This window comes from Salmo salar, chromosome 02, assembly GCF_965601325.2.
Source record: "Salmo salar chromosome 02, fSalSal1, whole genome shotgun sequence".
Classification (NCBI taxonomy): Eukaryota; Metazoa; Chordata; class Actinopteri; order Salmoniformes; family Salmonidae; genus Salmo; species Salmo salar.
Genome location: NC_138292.1, coordinates 60,303,688 through 60,322,727, shown reverse-complemented (window position 1 = coordinate 60,322,727; position 19,040 = coordinate 60,303,688). Strand labels below are relative to the sequence as shown.

Sequence of the window (19,040 nt, the reverse complement as noted above, 5' to 3'; positions counted from 1 at the left end):
CACTCACTCACTCACTCAATAGGGATAGCTACGTAGATTACATGCATATGAATGTTTACTATGACAGCAAATACACTGAATGTGGAGTCAGGTGGTTTAACAGGAGGCTAGAGGAGTGTACCCCTCAGAGGCTGAGTTGGTTCTCTCTCTCTCTCAACGTGATAACACAAATGGCCTGATTGGGTCCAAATGGTCTTAAAGCCACAATCTGCCATTTCAACACCTTACCCTGCCACAGACTGATGCTTTAAAAAAAACACACCACAGCCTTTCCTTTGGGCCAGTTCCCAATTTGTTCTTCAATGTTTACCTCTATAATTGAATTGGACTGTTGTACACTTCCACGGCTATATGTTTTGATCGTTAGGGCCAGCCCAATCATATAGATGTCTGAGTTGATTATGGTAGCTCGGTCAGAATAAAGAAGCACTCTCCATCTCATCCTTATGTTTGGCTCTGGGTCTGTCTAGGCTTGAGGTAGAGCATTCGCTCTGGCTCAAACGTATGCAGTGTTTTATAAAGAGAGTTGTAGAGACATACATACATCAGCAAGAATTAGAGGGAGTATGTCTAAGTGCTTTTGGGCCTGAGGGAGAGGAACGCCCGGCACCTGAATAGCGCATACTCAACAGCTCAACACAAAGCAGAGGTTGGAGATAGGGGAGTGATCAAGCAGTACAGTGCATGTCAAAACTGTCTTTCATTCGATTAAGGGTCTCGGTCTATCTAGACCTCTCTGTCAAGTAAATTATAAGAGATGGAGGTTTGTGGGAATGGCTACAGAGCACACATAGTAGCAGTAGGGGCGGCATGTAGCTCAGCGGTTAAGAGCATTGAGCCAGTAACCGAGAGGTCGCTGGTTTCGAAACCCCAAGATGACTAGGTGAAAAATCTACCGATGATACCCTTAAGCAAGACACTTTACCTGGATAAGAGAATAGGCTAAATGACAAAACATTTTATGTCGCAGGTTAAAGAGACATCGTGCAAAAATCGCTCCGCCGTTTCCTGGTTGCTAAAATTGAAATAGTTCATTAGAATTAGCCTAATTTCAGGTAATGTGTCAAGTATAGTGTAGAGAATCATTGTAACATCTAAACCGCTGTGAAATATATTTTCCCGTAAGCAAAAATAGTGTTTGAAGCTGGTGTACAAAATTGTAAGTAAGACAGAAAACAAAACTTATGAACAGGAGGCATAGAAATAGCGCATATAGAACATACAGTTGAAGTTTACATACACTTAGGTTGGAGTCAATGAAACTCGTTTTTCAACCATTCCACAAATTGCTTGTTAACAAACTATAGTTTTGGCAAGTCGGTTAGGACATCTACTTTGTGCATGACACAAGTAATTTTTCCAACAATTGTTTACAGACAGATTATTTCACTTATAATTCACTGTATCACAATTCTAGTGGGTCAGAAGTTTACATACACTAAGTTGACTGTGCCTTTAAACAGCTTGGAAAATTCCAGAAAATTATGTCATGGCTTTAGAAGCTTCTGATAGGCTAATTGACATCATTTGAGTCAATTGGAGGTGTACCTGTGGATGTATTTCAAGGCCTACCTTCAAACTCAGTGCCTCTTTGCTTGCTTGACATCATGGGAAAATCCAAAGAAATAAGCCAAGACCTCAGAAAAAAATTGTAGACCTCCACAAGTCTGGTTCATCCTTGGGAGCAATTTCCAAACACCTGAAGGTACCACGTTCATCTGTACAAACAATAGTACGCAAGTATAAACACCATGGGACCACACAGCCGTCATACCACTCAGGAAGGAGATGTGTTCTGTCTCCTAGAGATGAACGTACTTTGGTGCGAAAAGTGCAAAGCAGTTCGCAACTGCACATGGGACAAAGATCGTACTTTTTGGAGAAATGTCCTTTGGTCTGATGAAACAAAAATAGAAACTGTTTGGCTATAATGACCGTCGTTATGTTTGGAGGAAAAAGGGGGAGGCCTTCAAGCCGAAAAACACGATCCCAACCGTGAAGCACGGGGGTGGCAGCATCATGTTGTGGGGGTGCTTTGCTGCAGGAGGGGCTGGTGCACTTCACAAAATAGATGGCATCATAAGCAAGGAAAATTATGTGGATACATTGAAGCAACATCTCAAGACATCAGTCAGTAAGTTAAAGCTTGGTTGCAAATGGGTCTTCCAAATGGACAATGATCCCATGCATACATCCAAAGTTGTGGCAAAATGTCAAGGTATTGGAGCGGCCATCACAAAGCCCTGACCTCAATCCTATAGAACTGAAAAAGCGTGTGTGAGCAAGGAGGCCTACAAACCTGACTCAGTTACACCAGCTCTGTCAAGAGGAATGGGCCAAAATTCACCCAACTTATTGTGGGAAGCTTGTGGAAGGCTACCCGAAACGTTTGACCCAAGTTAAACAATTTCAAGGCAATGCTACCAAATACTAATTGATTGTATGTAAACTTCTGACCCACTGGGAATGTGATGAAAGAAATAAAAGCTGAAATAAATAATTCTCTCTACTATTTTTATGACTTTTCACAATCTTAAAGTAAAGTGGTGATCCTAACTGACCTAAGACAGGGATTTTTACTATAATTAAATGTCAGGAATTGTGAAAAACAGAGTTTAAATGTATTTGGCTAAGGTGTATGTAAACTTCCGACTTCAACTGTATGTAGGTGCCATTACCCGGTTGTGTAGGTGCCATGTCTGGTAATCCCCCTCTGTACATCTCCGGTTGAAGATGGACCTGAAGTCAATCTTGACCAGCTGCCACTCGGACCGGTGACTGACGTGTCCAAAGATCCTGCAAACAGCAAGGAACCTTACAGCTGCAGCAGAAAAGGTACACTGGTATCTGGTTGTCAGACAGCAAAGCCACAGCAGCTGTGAACACTGATAGTAGGTACACTACACTGAAACACAGCAGTTTGGTTATAATGATTAGGGTGGCAGAGGGAAAAACACAGGTCAAACTAAGGAGTGTCTGGTACGGCACCCATATTAGGAAGTTCCTCAGTTGTCAGACCGAGGCATCAGTCAAGACAAGTCACTTCTGAGCTGAATAAAATATACTTAGTTGGATAGAGGAATGTAAAAGTGTGGAGTCAACATATTTTCTTTCTTTGACTTGGACGAACATGACAGTTATTACTAAAAGCTTTAGAGAAATTGCATTTGGCAACTAATGGAATCTAAATGAATCACTTAACAAAAAGAGATATGTCTTACAGGGTGTGTATTCCCCATAGATTCAACAAAAACTTCAACCGAAATTCAAGGTTATAACACCACCTCAAATTAACATTCACACATCTCAGAAAACATTCCTTCTCAGACAAAATTGGGTGGGAGTTTTACTGGAATTTACCTCCTCTCTCTGCTAATCAAACAACAAATTTATCACAAACAATCCATCAATTAACGGACTGAGACGCTGGTCTACAACTGTCACTAACTGTAAAATCATTATTAACTGATAAGAAAATGGTCTGAAATGAACTAATGATAAATAATGAGGTGTCCATACACAGAGATGCAGAGAAAAAGAGTACACATTTCATTTTGAAAAGCTGTAGTAGGCTGTCAACAATCTCCTAACAGTATCATATCCCACAGTCCTGTCTGTCTCAGCTGGTTCAGAGAAGTGTATAGCACTCTGGGCCTACAGGGAGAAAGTCATTTATCCTATCTTTTCCTTCCATCTTCCTCGCTCTCTGTCTCAGTCTCTCCCCTCATCTCTCTCAACTCTCTCTCTCCCCACTTCTGTCCTTCCCTCTCCCAGTCTCGGCAGCTGTGGCCTATCCTTCTATTGCCGTGCTGACTACAAAGTCAACTGTCCGTCACTCAGTTTTCGGTGATGACAGGTGTTAGAAAACACTGATGTAAGGGCTACGGGAAACCTTATGCAGCAGCCGTCAAAGTTTTACACCAAAAAAGTACAATAAGAGCATGTAGTATAGCTAAGTGGGTCATTCTAGAAGGAAATAAGTTGTAGAAAAGACGGAAAACTTCATATGCCATGTTTCTTAAAACTATTGAGTCAATGTTGCTACATAATGCAGAAAGAACTTTTAGAGCCCTACTTTCCTATTCGGTCCTTTAGCCATAGTCTATTTTATTTTTGATGATGTTCCTCATGTTCTTCAAAACGGAGTGCTCTGCTGTCGCCGGTCTCCCAACACCACTGATGTCTCTGTGATCATAATCCCGAGACAGATGGTTTTGATGTGACGCTAAACCTTGAGAGGGATCTATTCCATTCATGTTAGGGAAAATGGGCAGCCAGCATGTCGTTACTACGAGTGGTTTGGATACGAGCAAAACTCCCACCCTCGCATACAACGTTAACACATCTAACACGGTTACGGTTCATTCAATCTCAATTCATTATGTTAACACATAAAACATACTGTATATCTGCAATCAGATGGGATTTGATTTTACTGTGTGGTGTAGTGGTAGCGCTGTAGTCTATACGGACAACATTCAGTAACACTTCTGGGCCAACGTTTGAATCCTGCATCCACCCCTTTTGGTTCGGACTTTCCCTTATCGGTCTCTCTCTCATTCAAAATTGGGTAAATAAAGTTGATTTACGTCATAATGAGAGTCTCCTCCCCCGGCTCCCCTAGTAACCCGTCCACAAACAGGGGCGACATGGTGAAACTGTATTTATTCCACTGTCTCCCCTCGTCGAAACTCATCCTGTGGGAGGAACCATAGAAAAAGGATGAGAACTACTGTATTTAACAGTATTATAGTATTTTCTTCTGTATCTCTATGGGAGAGACCATAGCAATAGAATGAGAACTCCATTAGTGTAATTAACAGTATTATAAACTCAGCAATAAAAGAAACGTCCCCTTTTCAGGACCCTGTCTTTCAAAGATAATTCGTTAAAATCCAAATAACTTCACAGATCTTCATTGTAAAGGGTTAAAACACTGTTTCCTATGCTTGTTCAATGAACCATAAACAATTAATGAGCATGCACCTGTGGAACGGTAATTAAGACACTAAAAGCTTACAGACGGTAGGCAATTATGGTCACAGTTATGAAAACTTAGGACACTAAAGAGGCCTTTCTACTGACTATGAAAAACACCAAAAGAAAGATGCCCAGGGTCCCTGCTCATCTGCGTAAACGTGTCTAAGGCATGCTGCAAGGAGGCATGAGGACTGCAGATGTGGCCAGGGCAATAAATTGCAATGTCCGTACTGTGAGACGCCAAAGACAGCGCTACAGGGAGACAGGACGGACAGCTGATCGTCCTCGCAGTGGCAGACCACGTGTAACAACACCTGCACAGGATTGGTACATCCGAACATCACACCTGCGGGACAGGTACAGGATGGCAACAACAACTGCCCGAGTTACACCAGGAACGCACAATCCCTCCATCAGTGCTCAGACTGTCCGCAATAGGCTGAGAGAGGCTGGACTGAGGGCCTGTAGGCATGTTGTAAGGCAGTTCCTCACCAGACATCACCAGCAACAATGTCGCCTATGGGCACAAACCCACCATCGCTGGACCAGACAGGACTGGCCAAAAGTGCTCTTCACTGACGAGTCATGGTTTTGCCTCACCAGGGGGGATGGTCGGATTTGCGTTTATCGTCGAAGGAATGAGAGTTACACTGAGGCCTGTACTCTGGAGCAGGATCGATTTGGAGGTGGAGGGTCCGTCTTGGTCTGCGGTGTGTAACAGCATCATCGGACTGAGCTTGTTGTCATTGCAGGCAATCTCAACGCTGTGCATTACAGGGAAGACATCCTCCCCCCTCATGTGGTACCCTTCCTGCAGGCTCATCCTGACATGACACCCCAGCTTGACAATGCCACCAGCCATACTGCTCGTTCTGTGCATGATTTCCTGCAAGACAGGAATGTCAGTGTTCTGCCATGGCCAGCGAAGAGCCCGGATCTCAATCCCATTGAGCACATCTGGGACCTGTTGGATCGGAGGGTGAGGGCTTGGGCCATTCCCCCAGAAATGTCCGGGAACTTGCAGGTGCCTTGGTGGAAGAGTGGGGTAACATCTCACAGCAAGAACTGGCAAATCTGGTGCAGTCTATGAGGAGGAGATGCACTGCAGTACTTAATGCAGCTGGTGGCCACACCAGATACTGACAGTTACTTTTGATTTTGACTCCCCCTTTGTTCAGGGACACATTATACCATTTCTGTTAGTCACATGTCTGTGGAACTTGTTCAGTTTATGTCTCAGTTGTTGAATCTTGTTATGTTCAGACAAATATTTACACATGTTAAGTTTGCTGAAAATGAACGCAGTTGACAGTGAGGACGTTTCTTTTTTTTGCTGAGTTTATTATTTTCTGCTGTATCTTTATGGTAGAAGCCATAGAAATATAATAATAACACATACCATAACTGATGGACAGAATTATAACATAGTATAGTGTATAATATTACAGTATTATATGCATCTCTATGGGAGAAAACAAACATCTTCTCCAGTGCCTTATCAAACTGATAAAAACTGAATTTTAATTATTCCACCATGACATAGGATATGAGCACTGCATTTCTAAAGGCATTGAAAGGCAAGGCTTACATCACGTAACGAACAGGGAAAGGTGAAATTAAATAGCAATCGTCAAAGGAGGAGAATATCTCACGGCCTACTGGTTTGGAATTACACTAATCACTTCCTATGTTCTTAGACATACTCATTACACTATCAGGCTTGTGGGAACGTGAGGATTGAGTCTTCCTCAGAGAGAGAGAGAGTTGATGCAAACCATGCCAAATTCTATTTCTCTAATAGGGATTCACCATAGGTGTCGGATGGGGAGTGGAGTGTGTCTTATAGCCACCAGGGCCCCTCCTTGGTCCAGGTAGAGAACACTGTACTCCTCATCAAAGATCTGAAAGGCAAAAGGTATAAAGTATAAACTCAATATATGACTAGCGTTATTGATTACCAAGACATTTTTGTTTTAGTAGTGGACTTTAATGTTGATGAAAGAGCAACCTAATGAACGAAGGTACACACACATAGGCATGCACACACATACACACCCCCCTTACACACATCAGATCTCCCTTCCTCCCTCCCTCTCTCTCTCTCCCTCTCCCCCCCACTCTCAAAACCAAACCCCCCCCCCCACACACACACACCAGATCTCCCTTCCTCTCTCTCTCTCTCCCCCCCCCCCCCGCTCTCAAAACCAAAACACACCACACTTTGATGTGGTGTGACGTTGCCGCGTCAATTCTCTACCCATTATTTTTCATCTGCGTCCTTTAATTAGACACGAGGCCCATTAAATTGAAATCGTGGCCGTCAAATAAGGGAAGTGGAGGAGAGGTGGCACAGACATCCACCCACGGGCATCGTTGTACGGGCAAAGGCAGGGGGGCTACCGAATAACATTAGTCTCAAGATCTCATTTGATTATCTGCACTAAATCACAGCGGCGGGTGGCAAGGTGGTGGATTAAACACCATCCTGGGGATGATGATGTAGTTATTGAAATGGTGAGGATCTCCCTCCCTCCCCCTCACCTGTCTCCATGTGTTGCCGGCGTCCGAGGTGATGAACATGCTCACGTTGCTGGTGGTCAACTCCGCTCCGATGGAGCCTGATGAGAGGGGTGGGGGTGGGGGAGGTTGGGTGAAGTGTTCAGGATGAGAGAGTCCCGTATGACTTTAGCCACCTGCTAAACTATTGATATCCTTGAGGGTGTGGGGCTGATTTAAATCAAATCCAAAATTCCACAGCTGTCTGATATACTGTACATGACCTTAATAAAAAGTTCAAAGTCATACAGGAAGTGTCTTAAATTACAGAAGTGATTAATGTAATTTCTTCCTGAAGGACGCACAGACTGTATACTAAAGTCAAAGTCAGTATTGTCCTTTCATACATTGACATTGAAAACTAAAAAGGTTTCCTAACACACATTACAGAAATATAGTCCACTTACTGTGCAGTATTAACCATCCAGTCTCCTCTACCACATAAAGACCTCCGCTTTCAGACTGAGGCTGTTGAGTCTTCTACTATAATTACTCCCATTTAGTGGCTAATTAGAGTCAGGTGGTTTAAAAGGAGGCTAGAGGAGAAGTGTTCCAGAGTGTACCCCTCAGTGGCAGAGTTGGCTAACCCTGTGTCTCACTGGCTCTGTGTGTGTCTCACTGGCTCTGTGTGTGTCTCACTGGCTCTGTGTGTGTCTCACTGGCTCTGTGTGTGTCTCACTGGCTCTGTGCGTGTCTCACTGGCTCTGTGCGTGTCTCACTGGCTCTGTGCGTGTCTCACTGGCTCTGTGCGTGTCTCACTGGCTCTGTGTGTGTGTGTCTCACTGGCTCTGTGTGTGTGTCTCACTGGCTCTGTGTGTGTGTGTCTCACTGGCTCTGTGTGTGTGTGTCTCACTGGCTCTGTGTGTGCGTCTCACTGGCTCTGTGTGTGCGTCTCACTGGCTCTGTGTGTGTGTCTCACTGGCTCTGTGTGTGTGTCTCACTGCCTCTGTGTGTGTGTCTCACTGGCTCTGTGTGTGTGTGTCTCACTGGCTCTGTGTGTGTGTCTCACTGGCTCTGTGTGTGTGTCTCACTGGCTCTGTGTGTGTGTGTCTCACTGGCTCTGTGTGTGTGTCTCACTGGCTCTGTGTGTGTGTGTCTCACTGGCTCTGTGTGTGTGTGTCTCACTGGCTCTGGGTGTGTGTGTCTCACTGGCTCTGTGTGTGTGTCTCAATGGCTCTGTGTGTGTGTCTCACTGGCTCTGTGTGTGTGTCTCACTGGCTCTGTCTGTGTGTCTCACTGGCTCTGTGTGTGTGTCTCACTGGCTCTGTGTGTGCGTCTCTCTCACTGGCTCTGTGTGTGTGTGTCGCACTGGCTCTGTGTGTGTGTGTCTCTCTGGCTCTGTGTGTGTGTGTCTCTCTCACTGGCTCTGTGTGTGTGTGTCTCTCTCACTGGCTCTGTGTGTGTCTCACTGGCTCTGTGTGTGTGTCTCACTGGCTCTGTGTGTGTCTCACTGGCTCTGTGTGTGCGTCTCTCGCACTGGCTCTGTGTGTGTGTGTGTGTGTCTGCCTGGCTCTGTGTGTGCGTGTCTCCCTGGCTTTGTGTGTGCGTCTCTCTCACTGGCTCTGTGTGTGTGTGTGTTTGTGTCGCACTGGCTCTGTGTGTGTCGCACTGGCTCTGTGTGTGTGTGTGTGTGTCGCACTAGCTCTGTGTGCGTGTGTGTCTCACTGGCTCTGTGTGTGTGTGTCTCACTGGCTCTGTGTGTGTGTGTGTGTGTGTGTGTGTGTGTGTGTGTGTGTGTGTGTGTGTGTCTGTGTGTGTGTGTGTGTGTGTGTGTGTGTGTGTGTGTGTGTGTGTGTGTGTGTGTGTGTGTGTGTGTGTGTGTGTGTGTGTGTGTGTGTGTGTGTCTCACCGGCTCTGTGTGTGTGTCTCACTGGCTCTGTGTATGTATGTCTCTCTGTCTGTGTGTGTGTGTGTGCATCTCTCTCACTGGCTCTGTGTGTGTGTGTGTGTCTCACTGGCTCTGTGTGTGTGTGTGTATCTCACTGGCTCTCTGTGTGTGTGTCTCACTGCCTCTGTGTGTGTGTCTCACTGCCTCTGTGTGTGCGTCTCTCTCACTGCCTCTGTGTGTGCGTCTCTCTCACTGCCTCTGTGTGTGTGTGTGTGTGTCTCACTGGCTCTGTGTATGTGTGTCTCTCTGTCTGTGTGTGTTTGCGCATCTCTCTCACTGGCTCTGTGTGTGTCTCACTGGCTCTGTGTGTGTGTGTGTCTCACTGGCTCTGTGTGTGTGTGTGTCTCACTGGCTCTGTGTGTGCGTCTCTTGCACTGGCTCTGTGTGTGTGTGTTTGTGTCTCACTGGCTCTGTGTGTGTGTCTCTCGCACTGGCTCTGTGTGTGTGTGTTTGTGTCGCACTGGCTCTGTGTGTGTCGCACTGGCTCTGTGTGTGTGTGTGTGTGTGTGTGTCGCACTGGCTCTGTGTGCGTGTGTGTCTCACTGGCTCTGTGTATGTGTGTCTGTCTGTGTGTGTGTGTGCATCTCTCTCACTGGCTCTGTGTGTGTGTGTGTCTCACTGGCTCTGTGTGTGTGTGTGTGTATCTCACTGGCTCTGTGTGTGTGTCTCACTGGCTCTGTGTGTGTGTGTCTCACTGCCTCTGTGTGTGTGTGTCTCACTGCCTCTGTGTGTGTGTCTCACTGCCTCTGTGTGTGTGTCTCACTGCCTCTGTGTGTGTGTCTCACTGGCTCTGTGTGTGTGTGTCTCACTGCCTCTGTGTGTGTGTCTCACTGCCTCTGTGTGTGTGTCTCACTGCCTCTGTGTGTGTGTCTCACTGCCTCTGTGTGTGTGTCTCACTGCCTCTGTGTGTGTGTCTCACTGCCTCTGTGTGTGTGTCTCACTGCCTCTGTGTGTGTGTCTCACTGCCTCTGTGTGTGTGTCTCACTGCCTCTGTGTGTGCGTCTCTCTCACTGCCTCTGTGTGTGTGTGTGTGTGTGTGTGTCGCACTGGCTCTGTGTGTGTGTGTCTCACTGGCTCTGTGTATGTGTGTCTCTCTGTCTGTGTGTGTTTGCGCATCTCTCTCACTGGCTCTGTGTGTGTCTCACTGGCTCTGTGTGTGTGTGTGTCTCACTGGCTCTGTGTGTGTGTGTGTCTCACTGGATCTGTGTGTGCGTCTCTCGCACTGGCTCTGTGTGTGTGTGTTTGTGTCGCACTAGCTCTGTGTGTGTCGCACTGGCTCTGTGTGTGTGTGTGTTGCACTGGCTCTGTGTGCGTGTGTGTCTCACTGGCTCTGTGTGTGTGTGTGTCTCACTGGCTCTATGTGTGTGTGTGTGTCTCACTGGCTCTGTGTATGTGTGTCTCTCTGTCTGTGTGTGTGTGTGCATCTCTCTCACTGGCTCTGTGTGTGTGTGTGTCTCACTGGCTCTGTGTGTGTGTGTGTCTCACTGGCTCTGTGTGTGCGTCTCTCTCACTGGCTCTGTGTGTGTGTGTGTCGCACTGGCTCTGTGTGTGTGTGTCTCCCTGGCTCTGTGTGTGCGTGTCTCACTGGCTCTGTGTGTGCGTGTCTCACTGGCTTTGTGTGTGCGTCTCTCTCACTGGCTCTGTGTGTGTGTGTTTGTGTCGCACTGGCTCTGTGTGTGTGTGTGTGTGTGTGTCGCACTGGCTCTGTGTGCGTGTGTGTCGCACTGGCTCTCTCTCTCCCTCTCTCTTTTCTCCCTCTCTCGCTCCCCTTCCATTCTTCCTTCCTTCCCTCCCTCTCCAGACCTCCTTCCTAACAGGAGGGTACAGGAGAACTGTTCCAGAGTGTAACCCTCAGAGCCCCCCTCCCTCCAAATCATCTCTCTCCCCACTGCATGCTGTATGCCTCTTCTACTGTTCTTTGTTTAACGTATTATTATCTATCCTGACACCTAGTCACTTTATCCTGCCTTCATGTACATATCTACCTCAAATACATCATACTACTGCACATTGATCTACTCCCTGTATGCCGCTCAATTCTTGTGTATTATATTCCTCTTGTGTTACTATTTTTAAACTCTGCATTGTTGGGAAGGGCTTGTATGTAAGCATTTCACGGTAAAGTCTACGCCTGTTGTATTCTGCGCATGTGACAAATTAAATGTGATTTTATTTAACTAGATTTGTACCCTAGGATTAAGGGCTTTTATCCAGTGTCGAGGTGAAACAGTGCTCTGCTCGCTTTCCGTACAGCTGTTGCTTTAGAGATCTATGACCCAGGAAAACACTGTCGGTTACAATAGCCTACTTTGAATGGATACAGAGATGTGAAATAACGATTTGTGTGTTTGTATGTAAATAAATGACTGGTCCCATAGCTGTTGTCCCAGAGCCATGACTCAGCTAAACACAGTCAGTTACATTATGGATATAATATTCTATATAATGGATACAGAGATGTTCTGTAATAACAATTGTACTTGTACTAGCGATAGACCTTCTGTCATACTATGCCAGTTATACTACCCCATAAAGTCCCAGCCCTTCAGTTCTCCAGAGACCACATGGCACTGTCTAGTAGTAGACTAGACCCACTCCTGACTTCTAAGGCATGTGGAGATATGTCATAGACTAGTCTAGCCCAGCCGGAATTAAAAGCCCTACAGCTAAAATGGGAAACCATTCTGAGACTGATGCTGGTATTGAGTCCAAAATGGCACCCTATTCCCTATTTAGTGCATAGGCTCTGATCAAAAGTAGTGCACTATATTGGGAACAGGGTGATATTTGGGGCACGACACAGTCTCTGATCCTCCTGTGGTGTTTGTTTTACTCCACTAACGGTGGGGAGATGATGAGTGCATCGAGCGGACATGCACTCCTGTGCCCGGACTCCCAGTCGGCAGCCATAAAGGGCTAAACTGTGATGGGTATAGTTTTGGGCACCACTGTGAGTTTCTGGAATATGGTTTCCTGTGTTTGGCCACAAATTTGAGTTGACACAGACATGCTGCCACCTAGGTTTTCGTGGAAGAGAAAAACTCACTGTGAATGGTAGGGCTGGTTGTTTAGTTTAAGGAAAAAAACAATATAACAAATGTCAATTTTTATACAAAGGGTGGGTCTAATCCTGAACCGCATTCCAGCTGATGTCAATTCCACAAGTTACCACCGGCTAAATCTATGACGTTAAAATACCTATTTACTCTGTTCCATCGGACTGTGCAATCCACTTTCTCATCAGCCCAGCCAGGCAATTTATAAACTTGATCTCCACTATAAAAAGCATCTAGACATTATCTCACATTTCTTTTAGACTAACATTTAGTTTTCAACAGCAGAGAAACCTTGCTGTCTGTCTCTCATTGATTCAATACTCAAGTTCAATCTCCAGCTGTCCCATAGTAATGAATGTGTCGGGAGTCGGGACGAGACAGACAGGCAGGCTGGCAACGTTTCTCAGCCAGTCGAAATCATGAATTAGCTGGCATAATATTTATAGATGTATACAAAGAAATGTCAATTGAAAAAAGGTGAAATGAAACAAAATGTAGCTAGTTTGCAGTCTTTCCAGCTTCAGTTTGAAGTGATTGACTTCATCTCGGGACTAACAACACCCGTGCCAATATATCCTCCAAACAGCGGCTTCTCGGGCATTATCACTTTTATTTATTTTATTTCACCTTTATTTAAATAGGCCATGGTGGCGAAGTAATTACAATATACTAATTAAACACTGGAGTGAATAGATGTGCAGAAGATGAATGTGCAAGTAGAGATACTGGGGTTTAAAGGAGCAAGATCAATAAATAAATACAGTATTGGGATGAGGTAGTTGGATGGGCTATTTACAGATGGGCTATGTACAGGTGCAGTGATCTGTGAGCTTCTCTGACAGCTGGTGCTTTAAGCTAATGAGTGAGATATGAGTCTCCAGCTTCAGTGATTTTTGCAGTTTGTTCCAGTCATTGGCAGCAGAGAACTGGAAGGAAAGGCGGCCAAAGGGGGAATTGGCTTTGGGGGTGACCAGTGAGATATACCTGCTGGAGCGCGTGCTACAGGTGGGTGCTGCTATGGTGACCAGTGAGCTGAGATAAGGTGGGGTTTTACCTAGCAAAGACTTGTAGATGACCTGGAGCCAGTGGGTTTGGCGACGAGTATGAAGCGAGGGCCAGTCAACGAGAGCGTACAGGTTGCAGTGGTGGGTAGTATATGGGGCTTTGGTGACAGAACGGATGGCACTGTGATAGACTGCATCAAATTTGTTGAGTAGAGTGTTGGAGGCTATTTTGTAGATGACATCGTCGAAGTCGAGGATCGGTAGGATGGTCAGTTTTACGAGGGTATGTTTGGCAGCATGAGTGAAGGATGCTTTGTTGCAAAATAGGAAGCCGATTCTAGATTTAATTTTGTATTGAAGATGCTTAATGTGAGTCTGGAAGGAGAGTTTACAGTCTTGCCAGACGCCTAGGCATTTGTAGTTGTCCACATATTCTAAGTCAGAACCGTCCAGAGTAGTGATGCTGGATGGGCGGGCAGGTGCGGGTAGCGATCGGTTGAAGAGCATGCATTTAGTTTTACTTACATTTAAGAGCAGTTGGAGGCCACGGAAGGAGAGTTGTATGGCATTGAAGCTCATCTGGAGGTTAGTTAACACATTGTCCAAAGAAGGGCCAGAAGTATACAGAATGGTGTTGTCTGCGTAGAGGTGGATCAGAGAATCACCAGCAGCAAGAGAGACATCATTGATGTATACAGAGAAGAGAGTCAGCCCGAGAATTGAGCCCTGTGTCACCCCCATAGAGACTGCCACAGGTCCGGACAACAGGCCCTCCGATTTGACAGACTAAACTCTATCAGAGAAGTAGTTGATGAACCAGGCGAGGCAGTCATTTGAGAAACCAAGGCTTTTGAGTCTGCCGATAAGAATGTGATGATTGACAGAGTCGAACGCGTTGGCCAGGACGATGAATACAACTGCACAGTAATGTCTCTTATCGATGGCGGTTATGATATCGTTTAGGACCTTGAGCGTGGCTGAGGTGCACCCATGACCAGCTCTGAAACCAGATTGTATAGCGGAGAAGGTACGGTGGGATTCAAAATGGTCGGTAATCTGGCTTGGCTTTCGAAGACCTTAGAAAGGCTGATTTGTAGGGGTCCAGATTTTTTAGAACATCAACTTTCTGGATTTGGTTGAAGGAGAAATGGGGGAGGCTTGGGCGAGTTGCTGTGGGGGTTGCAGGGCAGTTGACCGGGGTAGGGGTAGCCAGGTGGAAAGCATGGCCAGCCGTAGAAAAATGCTTATTGAAATTCTCAATTATAGTGGATTTATCAGTGGTGACAATGTTTCCTAGCCTCAGTGCAGTGGGCAGCTGGGAGGAGATGTTCTTATTCTCCATGGACTTTACAGTGCCCCAGAACATTTTTGAGTTTGTGCTACAGGATGCAAATTTCTGTTTGAAACTGCCTGTGTATATTGGTTCCTAACTTCCCTGAAATAGAAGCATGTTCAGTTGGGTGGCAAAGGTGGTATTTTACCATTACGAAACCATATATTTAATCTCTGTTCATGTGCATTGGGAGACTGTCATATCTGACTGAAAGGGCCATGTATAGCCAGTGATAAGCAGTCTGTCACGAAGAGTCAACAGTTACATACAGCACAATATAAAAGACAATAGAAGGGCGCTAGTCAGGCAGTGACTGGAGGAGAATAAGAAAAGGCACTTAAGAGGAACAGCAGGCACTCTGAAGATGCTGTCCCACTCTAGAATTCCCAAGTGTAGCACTTAGCTAGTAAATCCATCTGTATACAACGCACAGTGGTGACAGCGCGGGGACATCAGTATGGGCCAACAACAAATATTATGCATGGACGTCCTAAAGTATGCTGGATCAGAAACTTTTCAGGAAATGCTTTGGGCTGAGTACATAATTTAAATCCGGATATATTTGCAACATGAATGAAGCCCCTAAGTTGTATAACTGCCAGTGTTTGAAAACTTTAATACAGGCCTATATGTTCTTCCCGGAACGATAAAGTATGCAAATTGTCTAAACTCAACTCATAAAGTCAAAGAAACCCCTCAAGTATCTGAGCTTCACAAAATGTACACAATAAACATAACTTTACAAATCCACACTGTCACCTTAAATAAAATCCCATGTTCACCTACCTGAAGCCACAATGATCCCCGGGGCAGAGTCCTTGCTCTCGATATTCCCCGACGTGTAAGGGTTGGCCGACACATGTAGGTGAAGGTGTAGGGAACAGTATGGCTAGGGAAGAAAGACAAACAGAACAGTTAGCCTGACTCATTAACAAAGGAGGGGGAAGATCTGTCAACAGAATAGACTTAACTGTATGTCAAACAAACACTCATTAGAGAAGACCCCCAAGCAAATGGCCATCGAGTTGGGATTTATTGACACACAAATGAATGCACGCACACATACACACAGGAACACACGCACGCATTTGCACATACACACCCCCCCATCATAAATCCTCACACAAACACTACTCCCCATTGGCTCCTTCGACCATTAGTTTTGATTGGAATAACCTTTAGCTACACAATTCTCATTAGGACACTGCAAATGCCAGTACTGCGAGCGTGTGTGTTGTGTGTGTGTTGTGTGTGTTGTGTTTAGAGGTTTATTAAAAGGTTGACATTTTCTGACAAATGACTGCATAATATTGGGGGAAGGCAAGGTGCGCTATTGAATCACTAATTACTTTATCAAAGGGTAATTATTTTGGGGTGTATTAAGGTAGCTAAAAAGGGGCTATGCTCTACCCCTTGGCTGACTGGGACCTGTATCTATAATACACACTGTAATAAAGCTGACCATTAAAGCAAATCTGTGTTACTTTGAGCCTTATAGACGGCCAGCACACTTAACTATTAGAAAGACCCCGAATAGAGTTGATATCCACAAACAATACAGCAAAGGTCTCAACTTTGGCCATGAAAGTAGCTATTAGCTAGCATGAACAATCAACACCTAAGTTTGTGGAGAAACAAAGAAAAGAAAGGCATAGTTTGTCTCTCTCTGACACATCTCCAGCTCTAAACGTGAGATCAGTTTATTGGACTGGATCAAAATCAAAATGGCTGACCTTTCAGCTCCGCTAGCATCCTCCGCTGCACAACCTCCGGAGCGCTCAGCTTTGACGAGCAGTGCTCTTTCAGAGCTCCATCCCCCTTCCCTCACCACCTCAGCACCGCGGCAACGGCCCGGCTCAGTCAACTTCTGACAAGGCCCCGTTGACAAGTCCAACAGTGTTATGACGTGTGTGTGTGTGTGTACCCATGTGTGTTTGGTACATGCTTGCATCTGTTTGTGTGGTGTGTGTGTATCCGTGTGTGTGTGTATCCGTGTGTGTGTGTATCCGTGTGTGTGCGTGTGTGTGTGTGTGTGTGTGTGTGTGTGTGTGTGTGTGTGTGTGTGTGTGTGTGTGTGTGTGTGTGTGTGTGTGTGTGTGTGTGTGTGTGTGTGTGTGTGGGCATGCGTGTGCGTGGGCATGTGTGTGCGTGTCCTCACTAGTTCACAGCGGATACTGTTGCCCCTCAGGTCAGCAGTGGGAGCCTGCAGTAGCCTCCAGTCTCTCCCTCTGTTGTAGGTGATATAAGTCTTCACCACGTTGTCCATCTTCTTGTTGGCGAGGAACATCCCTTTTATACCCGCCACCTAGGAGATAGAGATTAGGGAAAACATGATGTAATACTTCTAAAAGAAGTAAAGATGTAATACTTCTATTATATCCTGCTATCAGCACCAAATTGTAGCTGGTCTAATAATGAGTGGTTACTTCAAGGAAGGTTCTAGACCTATTTCTAGGGAAATGGTCAGACACATTGTTCTGAACTAAAAGTGATCTTATGTTATTTTTTGTCTTTTATTAACATAAAAAGTGCAAAATGTAAGTTTTTTATGAACAAAATACGAAACCAGGCTGTCTCATCAAGATAATGGATGAGAGACAAAAATACCTGACTAAAATTACGCATTCTCAGAGTCTAGATGATAAATCACGTCTTACTTATCTTGTAATACAAACATATATTATATGGTGTTTAGCGAGATGTATTCACGTTTTTATGGTTATAGGATGTGTGTGTGTATCGCCAGAGGGGATCTACTGTAATATGCATCATAATATATTGTGCTCTGCTTAATGCAGTAGATATGATTGTGATACAGATGCAGGATCTTAATTAGACATATATTGTCAAGGCAAAATAATCCTGCAGCCACAGGATTTTAACGTTTAGTCCACAATGTTGCTTGATCGGTGGTTAGGCTATTAGCTGGCAAAAAGTGGGCTACATAACCGCGTGTTAGTGCAGGTTTTCAGTTAATTTATGTAAATCACAAAGCTCATCTGCATTTTCTGCAGTGCAGGAAAATTCTCAGCAACAAAAGAGAGAACAAATTAAGATCCGACATCTGTATCACAATCATTTCTCCTGCATTAAGCAGAGCACAATATATTATGATGCACATTACAGAAGATCCCCTCTGGCGATACACACACACATCCTATAACCATAAAAGCGTGATAACATCTCGCTAAAAGCCATTTATTACAAAATAAGTAAGAAGCGATTTATCGTCTAGACTCTAGACTCTCTGTATGTAGTAAGATACGTGTGTCCTAAGTTAATCTGACTGGGGGGCTTGGGAAATAACTCTGAATATGAAATTGAGTTGAAGTCCTCACATGCATCTGCCAAGCACTCCCTTCTCGTCAATAATTGACAGATACTTCAATCTCGCCTGGAGCTCAGATTTTAGCATATGCTATGTTTCAGGTCCCCGACCCCAATCAAGGGACTGGATTTGATTCTATCGCCGATCTCAAGGCCAAATGAGGGGCTTAGACACGGCTGGTATATCATCAACAGCTTAATTATTTAATTTTCCATGGAGCTGATATTTTCTTCCCTGGCAATCTGGTGTACAGCGGGGCCCCACGTTTGTATCAGGTATGTAAGCTAATGTCTGCAGTTATTCATCAAAGAAAAGAATGTGCGCGTCAGCAGTTTGAAACTGCTTCTGTGTTCATTCCAAAGCGCCTTTGAAAATGGAACAGCAACTCGGTTTACTTCCAAATGTGACAGGAGATTACTTTATTCTCTATACCTCCTGGTTCTCAAACTCTCCCACATTGATCGCTAGTCAAAATAATCTAATATTGCTGGAGTAGGTAATATAGAGAAAGAATAGGTCTATTTGGGAAGATTGCATTGAAACGAGGCTGTGTTTGATGGTTATTATCAGTGATATATTCATTCCATCTGTCAACTGTGTGATTGGAAATCATTCAATACATCAAAGTGCTTGGGGGTCGAACACCTTGAAACGGTATAGTTTGTACTTCTGCCAACTCTGGTTGCATTCGATATCATGGCCCCACAGGGACGCCACACTTCAAAGCCTACTATAGGCCTGGGCCTATTTACTGTACCACTAGAGTATGTGGTATAGGTATTCCAGAGCCTAGCTCCAGAGGCAACAATTCACTTCCGGTCTCATGAAAGATGAAGGCAATTGGTATCTCAAGGTTACACTCTCGAACAAACCACCTCCGTTTCTAACATTACAT

At 45.0% G+C, this 19,040-nt stretch overlaps 1 protein-coding gene across 2 annotated transcripts in view; it reads right to left on the bottom strand.

Moving 5' to 3' along the window:
• The window catches only part of LOC106586852 (VPS10 domain-containing receptor SorCS1), a 169,905-nt gene that overhangs the window by 22,882 nt on the left and 127,983 nt on the right, over positions 1-19,040 (bottom strand). For both annotated transcript variants that reach the window (XR_001324265.3, XM_014174576.3), the window contains exons 10-15: positions 16,976-17,122; positions 15,604-15,706; positions 7,522-7,598; positions 6,790-6,881; positions 4,590-4,697; positions 2,679-2,796 (exon numbers count right to left, since the gene is read on the bottom strand). Coding sequence is in view for 1 of the 2 variants with exons in the window: in XM_014174576.3 (XP_014030051.1) it covers positions 2,679-2,796; positions 4,590-4,697; positions 6,790-6,881; positions 7,522-7,598; positions 15,604-15,706; positions 16,976-17,122 (645 nt within the window). In the remaining variant the exon portion in view is untranslated. The remainder of the gene's footprint in view (positions 1-2,678; positions 2,797-4,589; positions 4,698-6,789; positions 6,882-7,521; positions 7,599-15,603; positions 15,707-16,975; positions 17,123-19,040) is intronic.